The sequence below is a fragment of the Dreissena polymorpha genome, chromosome 11 (assembly GCF_020536995.1).
Source record: "Dreissena polymorpha isolate Duluth1 chromosome 11, UMN_Dpol_1.0, whole genome shotgun sequence".
Lineage (NCBI taxonomy): Eukaryota > Metazoa > Mollusca > Bivalvia > Myida > Dreissenidae > Dreissena > Dreissena polymorpha.
Genome location: NC_068365.1, coordinates 64,416,234 through 64,431,188, shown reverse-complemented (window position 1 = coordinate 64,431,188; position 14,955 = coordinate 64,416,234). Strand labels below are relative to the sequence as shown.

Below are 14,955 nucleotides of genomic sequence, written 5' to 3'. Positions count from 1 at the left end.
CAGCTGGAAGGTAGGTGTAATATATAAATATTGTATAATTTATGAAATAAAATCAATGAAATAATATGTCAATTATGTGGTGTGTGTGTTTTTTTTTAAATATTAATTTCTATCCATTTTATTGCATTCACCAGTTCAGAATATGTATATACACACTATTAATTTTTAAACTGTTCATTTTAGTGAACCTGAAAACATCACACCCGTTCTTGGAACAATTCTGTCCATGATAGTGGGGTATTTGCGACCACGAAATGCGTCATTACTTCAGAAAATGAATGCTGTACAGTTGTGGCGAGCCGGATGTAAACGTTCGGTACGGCTTTCTACCCACGAAATTTGCTTTTAATATGATATTGAGGTAACATACTCATGTACAGGCATAGTTATTTACACGTTTATGCAATACCAAATGTTGATGTATTTTTATTTCAGCTTTTTCAGAATTTCAACAAAATGGGATTCAGTGTTGGGGAAGATGCCATGCTTTCCTGCCTAGACAGTCTGAAGCGGACCTTTGATGAAGATCTTCTAACGTGGAAATCGGAACTTCAGGTACATTCTTCAACCTTCATTTAAAACTTCACCACGTATTTTAGTTTCTTTAAGTGTCAAATAACAAACGCTATAATGTATATAATAAATACGATGTAGCCATAGTTCAAAAGTGAATTCGAACAAAGAAATCGCACAATTTTGCCACATGCATTAAGCCCAGTTTTCCCAGAATGCCTCTCAAAAACGTCACTTGCATTAAGCCCGGTTTTCTCATAGCGCAACTCAATGTTTTACATGCATTAAGTCTTGTTTATCCAAAGCGCCCCTCAAATGTGTTACGTGCATGCAGCCTTGTTTTCCCATAGCGGCTATAACCTGCAACTTAACGAAACTTAGACCCCATAAACATTCGTTCAATTGAACGTCATCAATAGATGACGTCCAATATATCACTCATTCCATGGGACATAATTGTTTTCATGTTAAACATTTTAGCGGCGCTCTTGGAAAACGGGGCTTAATGCATGTGACACATTCGAGTGGCGCTCTGGGAAAACCGGGCTTAATGCATGTGGCATATTTTTGCGGCGCTCTTGGAAAACGGGGCTTAATGCATGTGACGCATTTGAATAGTGTACATGACCGCAGAGGTTCTTCGTATCGACTAAAGTAGTACTGTTAAAGCTGACATGTAACTGTTTTTTATTTCTAACCAACATTTTTTTAATTACACAGAATCAGAATAAGCTGTATATATGGCAGTTTAAATAGGTATTTATTTCTCATATAAATATTTGTCAAAGACCAAACGCGGAAATCATTTAACTTAAACTTTTATTAAGTAATGCAATTGTTATGCAGCTGTGATGTGAACTTAATGTTTTCTAACAGAAGTATGTGCGGCCGGGTAGAGACACTGATGAAGAAGAAATTCAAGCAGACTCTGAAAACGCCGGCACAATGTTAGGAACTGATCCAGGAACTGATCCTAATATAACTTCATCAACAGCCTCGGAATTGACATCAATATCGGAATCAAGATCACCATCTTCCATTGATGTACTATCTGACGATGAATGGCATGATATTGAAGAAGACGAAGCAGACATTACGATTCCGTACGGCGATCCAAGCGTTCCTAAAGGTATCACGTGTGTAACGTGTATTGTAAGAATTATTATTCAGAAAATACTAGATGATGAATAAACTTAAAACAATACGTAATCATATTTCATGGTTTGATTGCTAAAAGCAAATTGATTAGATTTTATTCACTTAATAACAATATAAATAGCTTTGTAGAGTATTTGCTATTTATATTTGTTCTAACAGCTCAGGAATTACCACAATCTGTACTTAATATGGAGTTATAACAGATGTGTGTGTGGTCAAGTTAACGCAAATGTAATTTGCCTGCAAGCAACATTATTTCCAGGGTATACCATCTGCTGGGATAGTGTCGGGAAGCAGATTAAAGCTCGACATCAAACGAGAAATCACGGTAACCAGTACAAAAACTAGGCACTGGCGTTTATAGTCAAAAAAAGAATTCGAACTACCCATTTTGATGATGAAATGACCATCCGTTCCACGGACATTCCTGTAGAAAAGTTCTGCGTCACAAAAGACGAAGCGAGTACGATAAGGGAGCACATGATCATAATGGTGCAACGCATTGTTACGGCGTACATGTCTTTGTTCCAGCCGTTGGAAGACAATGGCATTAAAAGTACGAAGCACGCGTTCCATGCAGAGAGCTGCGAAAAGAGTGAACTGGTATGAATTCTAATTTATGTTCTCCATTGGTCGAAGAAGTTCGCAGCCACTATAATATCACGTATTCGTTATGTAGATGTTTTATTGATTCATATTCTCATAATGTATTTACAACCATTATTTTATATATTTTGTCTTCAACAGTTTAACATTGGAGTATTAGATGAAAATCCATCAAGTATTAGCGGCGTGATCAAAATACTTGAAGGCCTGCAGAAGTACGTGCCGCTAAAGGAGGATGGTGATCCGTTCAGGATTATTACTTGGGGTGACGGCTTATCTTGTGAGCGGTACGTAGATGCTCAGAATGCTCAAGCCAACACCTCTTGATAGGTTACAATGCTTGGAACCCGCTCCGCAGGAATTTCACAAGCGCATGCTTTTGATGCAGGTAAATCACTAAAAATATATATTGGTTCTCTGATATATCACTGGTTCACCGATCACTGGTTCGGTACATCCCATCTGAGAGGCTGATTTGTTTTGAATTAAGTTATCTTATTCCAATCCCTCTGTTTTAAATTAATAATCGTCAGTTACTGCGATAAGCACGAGTATATAAAATAATTAGTGCACGTTTGGTGAGAATGGTAGTAATTGATTATAGTTAAATGACTAAACATTGCTCTTAACGGTGAAAATTCGAAAAGCAATAACTTTTTTTATTATAGTTTATGTCATTTTAAGTAATTATGTTTATATAACAGGACACAATGAACAAGATGTGCCACAAAAAAAGGGACGCTTTGCATCTAAAAAACGTTTTTAATCAACGTTCGGTCTCGAAAAATGTTTCCGAAACATTCAACTACGTGTCCGACTTTCTGAAGGTAATATTTTGCCATTTAATATCATTAAATCATAATCGAGCTTTAACCTGTGCATATAACAAAAACCACAACAACAACATCACTTCTACTACTCATAGATAAACAAAACAAAAAACATTTATTTTATAATTTCATTTGAAAGAATTGAGAGAAAACGTCTTTTAATAGCCACTTTATTATTATCAGCTTTTTACGATTTGTACATTTTTTGTTATTCCGAATGCGCAGTTTGTCACAGAGGGCTACACATTGCTGTTTGCAATGGAAATGCTTGACCTTCCCACCCTCGATACTGTGCCCACAATGACCTCGGCAGAAGCAGAGGAGGCGTTGAATTATGTGTCAACCTGTATTGTTGATACGGTATGGAACGACGTGACCGTTCATATACCGTCTTCAAATTTAAAAGAAGAGGACACATATGGATTCTGCAATTGCAAGGAAGGTGGGTAAAACAAACAGTTAAAAAGACGATACTAATGTTATTATCTATCGTTCGTTTTCAACCCTCCTTGCAAACAATAACATATTCGTTAAACTATCGAAATCAAATAAACTTCTGCAATTTAAAACTTATAACTGTACAACAGTATTGAAAATCATATTTTACAGTGAAGCATAATCGGCGTGTATACAAATGTTACTTTGAACGTATAACATTAATTAAAGGTTGTGTTTTGAATACTTTAACTAGATATCGAGGGTGCTGTGATGATTGAATGCGAAAATGTTGCATGCACAGAAGGTGTTTGGTTTCATCTGGAATGCGTGGGTTTGACAGAGGAAACAGTTCCCGGTGAAGGTACATAAACAAACAGTACACCTGTAATGTATCTTTGGAATAAAAAGCACATCTTTAATATAGGAATATTTTTAACAAAGATAAATATACAAAACAGTCTTAAAAATAGAAAATTTGTGAAGCTTTCGTTTGAAAATTATATGTCTTACAAATTTATCTCGATGTTTATGTGCAGATGAAGTTTGGTTCTGTTCTGCCGAGTGCCGGAATTCGAACAAGCGCTCTCACAGTGCCAGTCATACAATTGACAGAAAATTTGAGTATGTCAAGATGCTGTTATGGAGAGGATTGTCCGACATGATTAGACGGAATGCGGTTCGCCAGAACGATGGGCCAATGATAACCCTGTACTGGAAGTGTGACTTGCCTCAATTCATCAAACACAATCACACAAAGTACACTATTCTTGGCCACAGATTGATCGCTAGTAAGCATTATAATAAACTGTTTGGCTTATGTTTCATTTTTTTTTTTACTTGGAAAAAAATTACATAAAAAACAATACACAAACATTTTTGTTTTAAACACATGGCCTAAATAAATATATTTCTTTATTAATAAACGTGTTCAACATAACTTGACTTTCAGAATTTACAGGCTTGAATTGCTTTCTACCAAAAAGGTTGAGACAAGATCTCATATGGAACAGAACGATCAATCTTTCTGGTGGCAGAGGCACAAACATCGAGACCGATCTCGTCAATGATTTTCTGAATAGAGAATTTAAAGGTAAATACTTAAGAACGATACAACCACAACAACGTGCATTGCATTTATTGAAGAAGCAGTGAAATTAATTAATGTTTTCTGAACATGCACTCGTCATTGTTTGTAACTTTCTGCTTTTGAAAATTGTTTCAGAGACTGTAGTTTCTTGTTTTCGTTATAATTGCAGACAGCATAAGATCAGTCGGCCACAGACTGACAGACGATACACTTGCACGACACGGGAAGTTGACCGGAAGTGTTGGGAAAGCATTGGATGAAGCTTATGAAAACATAACAGGAATAGACTCGAAGCCCGGGACAAGAAAAACTCACGAAAGAAAGGCCGACCTAGTCATGATGACGGACATTCTGTATCACGAAAAATTAACGAAAGAAATTCCGGGCCGGTTGTTTAAAAGTTTTCCTACTATTAAAAATATAACTTCCATGGACGGTGCTTAATTTGTTGCAAAGGTTGCAAAACTTTCCAAAAGGCTTGATTCAGGCAAACGTGTCATGGAACGTTATGTTAAGTTAACCTGTTTCGGTATTCTAGAAGCTTTGAGAAAATCTTTATTAAAATCTTAAAAATCGTGTAAGTGATAGCCTATTCATGTACGGGCTTTTAGCGTTATGGATCTTTACACTAAACATATTCTTAACGGTTTGATTTTTTCCCATTCGGTGAGCGTACATTATTAGTGAGCAGAAATTGTTAGTAAATATAAGTTTTGTCTTATATAGTATAAGTACTTAATTTCTTAATATCTTACTTAATTTCGACAAAGCAACACACATTTGACGTTTTGTTGTGTGAACCGTCTTTATTTATGTGTTTTCGTGTGTGTGTGTGTGCGTGCGCGGTTGCGTGTGTGAGTGTGTGTGGGTGTGGGAAAGAGTAGCGTGCAAGTGCGTGTGTTTATATGGCATATACTGCCTCAGTTGAAGATGAAGTGCACATTGTCTTGAAGTGTCCATTATGCCAAAATAAAAGACTATGTTATCTTAGTGAACTTCTAACAAGTGATGAATGTATAGACATGAGAGACTGTGATAAATTTGTATACATTTCACCCATGTTACGTGTATGTATAACACATTAGTATAGTATACAGGCCCGTTTGGGTCGGGTACATGCCTTTTTGTAGTAGTCTGTTGTTATTTCTATATATGTTTGCACATGTCACATTAATAAAATATTTACTTACTTATATTTACGGAAACAATTTTGTCAGTGTCCGTGTTTCAGTTATGTTCCTCAGACACACGTTGGACTGGTAATTTTTGTACGGAGAAACGCTGCAATTTATTATCATTTCAGATTTATGGAATAACATACAATTTTAAAATTATTTATCACATGTTCAAAGTAAAATAACGGTAGTAAACATGCGCATATTCATTCTGCTTTCACTCGCTGACGAATTACTAAGATGACATTAATAGACAAATTACGCGTACACGTTACACCGTAATGCCTTCTTCTGATTGGTTGATATTTAAATCTGTTTCATAATACGGCCAGAGGTCAGTGATAGTGTTGCGATTTGAGCAGAAGTTTAACTGAATAATGTATGCCTTTCTTACTTCAGTTCGACGATATTTGAGGTAAAAAGGACTTCTGAACTAAAACTGAATTAGTTGGTAATGTTATTTTGCAATTTTACGCAAATTGATGAAAATTTAAACTTTCTGGTTTCCACCACAAAAAAAGTCCTTGACCGATAAGACGTTTCAAAGAATTTAGCCCATATAAAAAGTATCTCTAAATTCTTTGCGCGTCTTATAAATAAGACTAACCAACCTTGCTATCCCCAATCCAAAGTGAATACTTTTGCTGGGCTGGTGAATAGAAAAGTTTGTCAGCAAATCTGATATCCTGAAAATTAAATAAAACAAATCTTTATTAAATGGTATTAAATTAAACCATGCTAAAACATCATTGCAAATAACCGGACACTTGAAATTTGAAACTTATGTAGATCTAATCAATATGCAAACATGTATTGTAAAAAATTATAAATTTGTATATATGATAAATTATGCTGTTGTTTTTTCTGTATTTATGTTAATGTGTATATATGCTCTTTCTCCTTTATGTTAATGCAGAAATATGCGTTGAAACTGAAAAAAATGACATTATGTTACACTTTGCTTGATTATTGATTGCCTTGATATGCTTTGATCCTTAATCAACCTTAACAAAATAATAGCCATAATACCTTTCCCTGAATCACGAAGAACTCCTTACAAGCTAATCCACTGTACTCCATCGTAAATTATGCCCTAAAGGTTACAAAATACGTAATTAAATGATTAAATCCCCGATTTACAAAACAGATACACACGTGTTTCAATACAACTACACGCAATACATGACGGTATCGCCTAAATGAGAGCAACGGTTAAAATACACTTAAGTGTTAAATCGATGAATAAAGGTTACATTATGCTATAAAAACAAACACTCAGGAATCCGAGTTAAAATAAATTAATTATGATAACCTACAAGTAAACATCTTATTATACATAAACTTGGTCCAATTGGCTACTATAAAAACAAACTTAAACCGATATTTCATCCTGCATGTTTTATGTTTTTCACACACCCTATTAGATGTAATTTATTGTTGTTTCCTGTAAGTGACGTGACTCTGTTTTTATGTTATATAAACTGTATTTGCTCATTCTGTTCTCATGTTGTGAATATGTGCATATTGAAAATAAACGAAACGAAACGAAACGAAACGATTTTGACATAACAAGAGGGGCTAAAAGTAATTGGTCGCTAATCTGAGACATGTAGAAACTAACCAGTTATGTGAAGATTTTGCGATGTTATTATATACGAATGTAGTTGTTATCTCGGTTTTTATACTCTAAATGACAAGCAATCGATGTGGCCAGAGACAGATTTAGAACAACTATTTTTATAAACAAATAACAAAACAATTATTCCTAGAAATGGCTTATTTGTCAAGAGATGCATGATTCGAACAAACGTTGTAGAGGACTTCCATAAGATGTCGCACACCAAATAGTAAACCCCTTACCATTGTGATTCATGAGAATAAGAATGTTGACGTTTGTTTTTACTTAAGACTATATAAATCATGCGATCCCTAAGCGATATAAATAATTGCACCTGCCAATATTATATATTTATTTGCTAGAGACGTACGAATACACAACGGCTATATATATATACATTTAAATGAAATAAACGATCAACAAAAGGCACGTTTTATAAAACAATACAAACTGAACAAGTTAAGTAGACATAATTGACCATGTTTATACTTTTAACGAAATAAAATATAATAAAATAGTATTAATGAATGAAACCAAATTGTTGCTAATAGGATTTTTGCATTGAAGATTTACCATTTTGCCAACGATAACAAGCAGACAAGTACCATTTTGCTTTCTGCCAATGCATTCTACTTTCATTACTTAATATCAATATCCTTAATTCTTAACGTATTATTATATTATATATATACGAACTAAACATTTGAAATGCAACTATGCGTAATAAAAATCTGAAATCATTTCAGATTTAGATAAAGTTTGAAAAACATTCACATTTTTACATGGTTACCATAGGAACGCGGCGTATGTTTTGTTACCGCTGAACATTGAAGTTAATGAGTAAAAGTGTTTTATAATATGCGGTGCAAATAACAGGTGTTACAGATTTTGCTTTCGCTCAAATGCCATGGAGGTAGTGTTTAATATGTATATATATATATATATATATATATATATATATATATATATATATATATATATTGTATATGAGTTAAAGATTTATTTGTGTTATGAAAGCCTAATTTGGCAGGTGGTGTCCTTCAATGAAGAAGTGTTCTTAAAAATCGTAATAGTTACAGTTGAGCAAAATTTATTTAAAGTTAATATCTGTATTGCAACATAAACAATACCCTTGCAAACATATATATGATAACTTACATATATATGCATAAGACAACACATTATCAGCCAATATATACACATGGCGAAGAAAATAAAATAAAATGTATATTGCAACTCAAACATGAATAAAGCTTCAACATGACTGGTATCTATCGACTTTTTGGTATATGTAACAATACTGATAACTTTATATATTCATACTAAATCTAGAAAAAAAATAAAAGCCTAAAACAATTATTAAAAGAAAACAATACTCCATCTGTTTCTTTTTAAACTTGAATATAGGAAAAAACACTTTAAAAAAAGATATATATTCTTGGTTTAAAGGGACTGCTTCAAAGTTTGGAAAAATGACGACTTTCAAAATCGGGCCATATATTTAAAAATAGAACGTATACGTTATTTTAATAAGCGACAAAACATTCCTGACTAAAAAAATGTTAAAAATATTCGATCATTGATGTTTTCTCGTTATTCAAAATCGATGAAATATTTTAAGCGTTTGAAACCTTTTTCGGGATCATTTTGAATTTTCAGAAATAAGGTTGTGTTTTGTAATTTGCTTAGATATATTAATGCCAATGGTAGCGCTGTAGCTTTAGTTTTCGGAGGGCCCGGTTTCGCATTCCGGATCATTGAAAGTTTTTTCTCAACTTTTTACTTGTTGTTGTTATTTGTTAAGACTATTCAGAACAGTATAGATTTGTATGAATAGTAAGCAAACATATTATATGATTTTGTTCTAGAAATACGAGTCGTCGACTATCTGTTAAGGCAAGTAACAATTTTAACACGTGTAGACACCTAGCAGAATGCGTTTCTTGTATGGTTGAAGATTTTAAAAGGCTTCTAGTGTTGTTATATGGAGATATATTTATAGTTATTGGAAGATTGCACTTAAACTGAAAGCAGTTGTAAATCAAGTGATTTCGATGTTTCCATGGTTTCTGTGGTTAATTTGTTTTACGTTACAAACACGTTGTATTCATTTTCGGAATTTGTTTGTGAGTTTATATTACAATCAAATGAAATATTTCCTTGTTAAAATGGGCGAATGCATTAAATAAATTACTGACCATTCAAAGGATTTTAGAATTTGATATAAATAACAAATAAAAACAAGTTAATTTATGTAAATGTTTGACTCCATAATTTTTAAAATTAAAAAACACTATGTTTTTGTTGTTGCTGGTTTTTATACAGGAATATACCGACATGTCCCTTTTCTTAAATGTATCCACATGCCACCATCTGATAAACATTGAAAATGCCCGGATATTAAATATAATAAATTTCGATATCACAACATGTATGTAAATACACACGCAACTGTTTCATGTTAAAATATTATCAATATTACCCATCAGGGATCATACAAATTGCCCTATTAATCATGGATTAAACAATTGACTTCGCAGTACAAAAAGCACAGAATATAATGTTATTATGCTAATATGCTTTGACTAGTATCACCTTTAAACGAATATGAGTAATATTATGAAAATATTGACGTGAAAAAAACAAATGCAACATGCGCTGTTTGTTGAGACTTTGATGTCAACGATAAAGTGAATACATATTTACAGCCGGGACAATATTTGCTTATATATATATATATTAAATCAATGCGTGGTCTCTGGAGTGTACTCCAATCTGAGTTACTGAGCGTTGTTAATGCTATAGTTGTCACTACTTACAAATCCAATCAACTTCTGAAAACAGTGATTATTACTTATATTGTTTGAAACATCACGTATTCCGGTTGGTATTTCATTAAACAAATGACTTCAATAAATAGTTTTGACGTTTTGATGCACCATAACTAATTGCTTTAAACACACGTTAATGAGGCTCAGCTTATCAATTTTTACATCCGTATGCAAAATTAAAATAGAAAATCTGTATATTTGACACAATCTTGAAATCATCGTTACTAGCATAAAATAAGACAGTGTATGACGAAGTATGACTATTATGAGGAAACATTTTTATTATAGAAATTATTTAAGCAATGACTGCGCATGCGCCGTGCGAAATCCTTATTCATGACGATTTCCGGTCCATGCAGCAGTAGATGACTGAAGTGAGAAGCGCGCCACCTGCCGCCCCGATGGCAGTCCAGAAGGACCAGCCGAAGCGGCCACTAGAGCTTATATCCATCTGGAAGTCTATCTTCCATTCCTGGTTCGCCTTGATCCCAAACACGACCAACGCAACGGCGATGCAGAGACCTGAAATACGCATGTGCAGTGATTTGTATAAATGTGGCGTCATCAGTTGTTTCAATTTTTAAATACGCCTGAGCAGTGGCGCGATATTACGACAAGATTGACCTAACAGCTCGACCTAAAAACTCCATCAACCTCAACCCGCTCTAAATCCTCACACGTCCCTAAAAACCAAACTCCTCTACCCCTACTTTAAACAATAGATATCATTTCGAATCAAAACTCCGTGGTTACAACCCAATGTACACCCTCCACCTTCGACAACAACACCGCTCGACCCCAATCATCTTGACCCCAACCACATCGAACCCAATCAATGTGACCCCAACCCCTAAAAACAATCTCCTTCGACCTCACTCCCAAAAACTTCGACCTCAAATCACAACTTCTCTTACCCCCAAATTATACGAATTTGTCGCCCTTATCCACATTTTCAACAAATACACATTATATCAAACATACATAACTGTTGTGAGAAAGACCTACAACAGACAAACATCAAATAAAATAATCTCGGTAGCTATTGTAAAAATTAGCTTTTGTTTGGTGCTTACGTGTTCAAAGATGATAACCTCTGTTTGCGACACAAATGTTCATACATTATGCAGTAACATGTTTAACTATACATCAAGGCGGGTCTAGGCTGACTGCACATGCTTTAACCTTGGACTGACTAGTTGCATGATAGCTATGAATACATGAATGCCTTTCTGACACAATGAGAAACCCATATATTTGCTGATGAGTGCTAAAACCGTTGATACATTGATTAATTATTTGCCATAAAGAAAACCCCACAGATTGACCCGTTGGGCCACATCTGTGGCTATACTGTAAACTCATCGATTAGATGACGACGCTTAACGTTGTGACTACATTTGTTGCTTAATGATAAACCACACATCATGTGACTTCATTGATTACAGATTGTTACAAAGAGAAACCCGCAGTCATTTTGATGGGGATTGCAACTGTGGCAATACTTATGTGCTACGATGAGGAACTCATAAGTTGACTATTGAAGGCTACAACTTTGACTGCATAATAATATGATTGTTGATAGAACCCACAGATCGGCAAATGATGGACACAGCTGTTCGCTTCAATAATGGTAAACATGCTACGAAAGAAACCCACAGATTAACTGATGTGGGCTACAGCTGTTGCAACATTGATAACTTACCTGCTATGACGAGCAACCAATAAATTGGTCGATTACAGCTACAGCACGTGCAGCTACAGCACGTGCAGTTAATGCACGTGCAGCAAATGGAGACAGTGGCCACGATCAACACCAGGATCCCAAGCGCCAGTGCCGCCAGCATGAGCCCTTGGGTCGCCTTGAACCATACTGAAAAAACAGGACATAGCGTTGCACCATAATGCAAATAGGGGACGTAACATAAAGGAAGTTCTAGTCTTAAATCATAATATAAATTGAAGTCGTAAGCTTCAACCACTCTGAACCTGGAGAAACTGTAGAACATAATATTGCACAAAAACTATAAGACCGTGGAGAGCATTCCCTTAAACTATATCGTAAATGGATCAAAACAAATTTAAACTTCTGGAAACAGATTACGTAAGCTTGAGCTATAATGAATACATATAAAATAAGCCTGAACTGTACATAACATGGAGGCCATAAGCTTGAACCATCAAACCATAGAGGAAATAAGTTTATACCATATTTATATTTATCATTGAGGACATATTCTTACTCTACATTGCATACGGAGTACATATTCTAGAACCCTTCATAAAGAACACGTCCAAGGAGAGGAACTTTCTATCGAGTGATTTTGAACAACGAGGTATGCATTTCGGCTCGATAAACCTCTTAAAACAGAAATAGACATTAACATTGTGTATAACCTTACAACAATACTATTTCAAAAAATTGTATTTACAACGCATTCACCTTTTATTGCAATTTTCACATTAATTATATGAGCGAATTCCGTAAGTTTCGCCTATTTTGTTATTCAATCCTTGTAATTAATGCTGGCAACCAATTTACATTCTCAATATGATGGACACTTTTTAGAGTGTTTAGTAAGCTACAAATTACGATCACATCCGTAGTTGATGAATTTTTTCCTCATTGGTGATAGCAGACATGTCCTACTTCGGCTTATCAAGACGGTTACCTTAACCATTCCGGAATAGTTATTTCTCTCTCATGTATATACAATGTTTATTCTATGAGTGCACCTACACATGTGTTGTCAATCACCGAAATTCGGAGAGAGTCGTTTGTTTTTTAGATAAACTTAAATTTGTTTACAACGTTACGAACTTGTTGCAAGCAATTCAGCAAAGATATAACACACACCTTTTCAAACACCGATTTTGGAAGATTGAGAGACAGTAGCCAATAATATCGCTCGTTATCAAAATGTAACTCGAATATCCAGTATGCGGATAGTGCTACAAGTATTTTGTGCAACGAGGTTTAAAAATCGTCCATTTTGGATCGCGTTTTCAATATGCCACGGAATCGGCCTTATCCGTTCACCCCCACTTTTTCATAAGCTTGAACCATACTGAACATTAAGCAGACACGCTTGAAATGTCCTGAACATATATGATATAATATTGAAACGCGGAGAACATAGCGTTGCTCCGCACAGGAAGTCGAGAATAAAGAATTGAACCCCACTTCAAATATAGAACAGAGCAATGCACTGGACTTGTGAATACATCATTGAATTACCCTGGGGATTTAGAACAGAGCCAATATCCACACTGGAAATGGAATTCACTGTCAATCGAGATCTTGGATTTCAACTACATTAAAAATATAGAACCTAGCATTACACCTTAATTGAAATATATAAATAATGTAAAGAAGTGAAACTCCAGCTGCTGGAGAAGGCCTTGTTCTACACTTGAAAAAGAAAACAACGTAGTTAACCACATCGGGACTCGAGGTCATGTTATTGAACACTACCGAAAATAGATAGAAAAACCTTGGCCTACACATGAAATGTCATTGAATCATGCTGAACTAGGCACCGTAGCTTTGAACAAATAGAGACCAAAGCATTGAGTCATGATAAAATAAATAAACATATAAAACTAAACTGCAGATTGAAGGCAGATTGAGGTCATTTATGAACTAACAACTCAATCGATCACTGCATTATGTTTATTGTACAATGAGCCATACATAAATTATGTTGTCTAGATGAGCCAGAATATGCAGTACCTCGAACAGAAATTATTTTCCTTGATGTTGAAGAATTTTTTACAAATTCGGTAAAAGCATTTTTCTCTTTTTTGAACTAATATGGGAATATTACGTGTTTCGTACTTAACATATTATGTGCACAAAAATAACATGTATTCAATCCTCAGAATTATAAAATAAAAGTCGACATAAAACAAACCGTGTATGAACTCTCCGTTGTTATCGTGCGCGTGAGTGATAAACTGTTTCTTCACCGATATTCTAAATATCTCAATCTCACTCGTAAAAAATGTGCAAATTTGAAAGAACAAATGCAACTAAAGAATTGTTACACGACTGTCTTTTCTTAGTTTTAATACAAAATTACGTACATAGTTTGTTCATAAAAATTGTTACATATCACTTTTTGTATTCTAAATTTAATACTTCTTTAATATTGTTAAACAATTGTTAACTGTGGCCAGCATCACAAATTTAAGATGTTTTCACCTTTTTTGGTGTGTTTATAATATAATTGCTGCTAATCTTCACGTTACTGATACGTAGACAAGAATGTCAAACACCTGAGACCCTAAGGAACTTACTAAATCTAAGCAACGTTTATAATGTATGTATAAAAATGTGTCTTATCATGTGTTTGACCTGGAGCCCTGTTTGAACCTGGAGATATCATTACTTGTACGTAGTTTCATTTCATCGTTCCTCAAAACTTTGTAACTCTCTTTCTCTGGTATCTCTCCTATCATTGAGTAATTAATTGGTAATTAAATTGAATGCGTTTTAATATCCTTTTATTATTGTTTAATTTGAGTTACAACGCTATGAGGTTAAATTGTATTTACACTTAAATGTATCATGAATATTGCTGGGCCAAGTGTGAGGTTGAGCGCTCTTAAACCGGTTTAAATCCCCAATGCTTTGTACTGTTTTGGCAATCGGTCACTTGTCTTAAATAAAGGACCAACTAATTGTATATATTAAGAATTC

General features: G+C 34.4%; 1 protein-coding gene and 1 long non-coding RNA gene across 20 annotated transcripts in view; one reads left to right on the top strand and one right to left on the bottom strand.

Annotated features, from left to right (window-relative positions):
- LOC127851091 (uncharacterized) overlaps nucleotides 1–14,955 on the bottom strand; it is a 194,396-nt gene that overhangs the window by 62,383 nt on the left and 117,058 nt on the right. For 2 of the 19 annotated variants that reach the window (XM_052384591.1, XM_052384592.1), the window contains exons 2-3: nucleotides 11,959–12,126; nucleotides 7,764–10,778 (exon numbers count right to left, since the gene is read on the bottom strand). The exons of 16 other annotated variants lie outside the window; for them this stretch is intronic. In XM_052384591.1, the coding sequence (XP_052240551.1) occupies nucleotides 10,591–10,778; nucleotides 11,959–12,126 (356 nt within the window). In that variant the 3' untranslated portion in view covers nucleotides 7,764–10,590. Of the gene's footprint in view, nucleotides 1–7,763; nucleotides 10,779–11,958; nucleotides 12,127–14,955 lie in introns of those variants that run through there. One more of the 19 variants, XM_052384595.1, reaches the window with a different exon arrangement.
- On the top strand, nucleotides 3,020–4,328 carry LOC127851096 (uncharacterized). The gene is made up of 4 exons (XR_008035662.1): nucleotides 3,020–3,104; nucleotides 3,333–3,467; nucleotides 3,799–3,906; nucleotides 4,082–4,328. It is a non-coding gene; the product is annotated as an uncharacterized LOC127851096 (long non-coding RNA).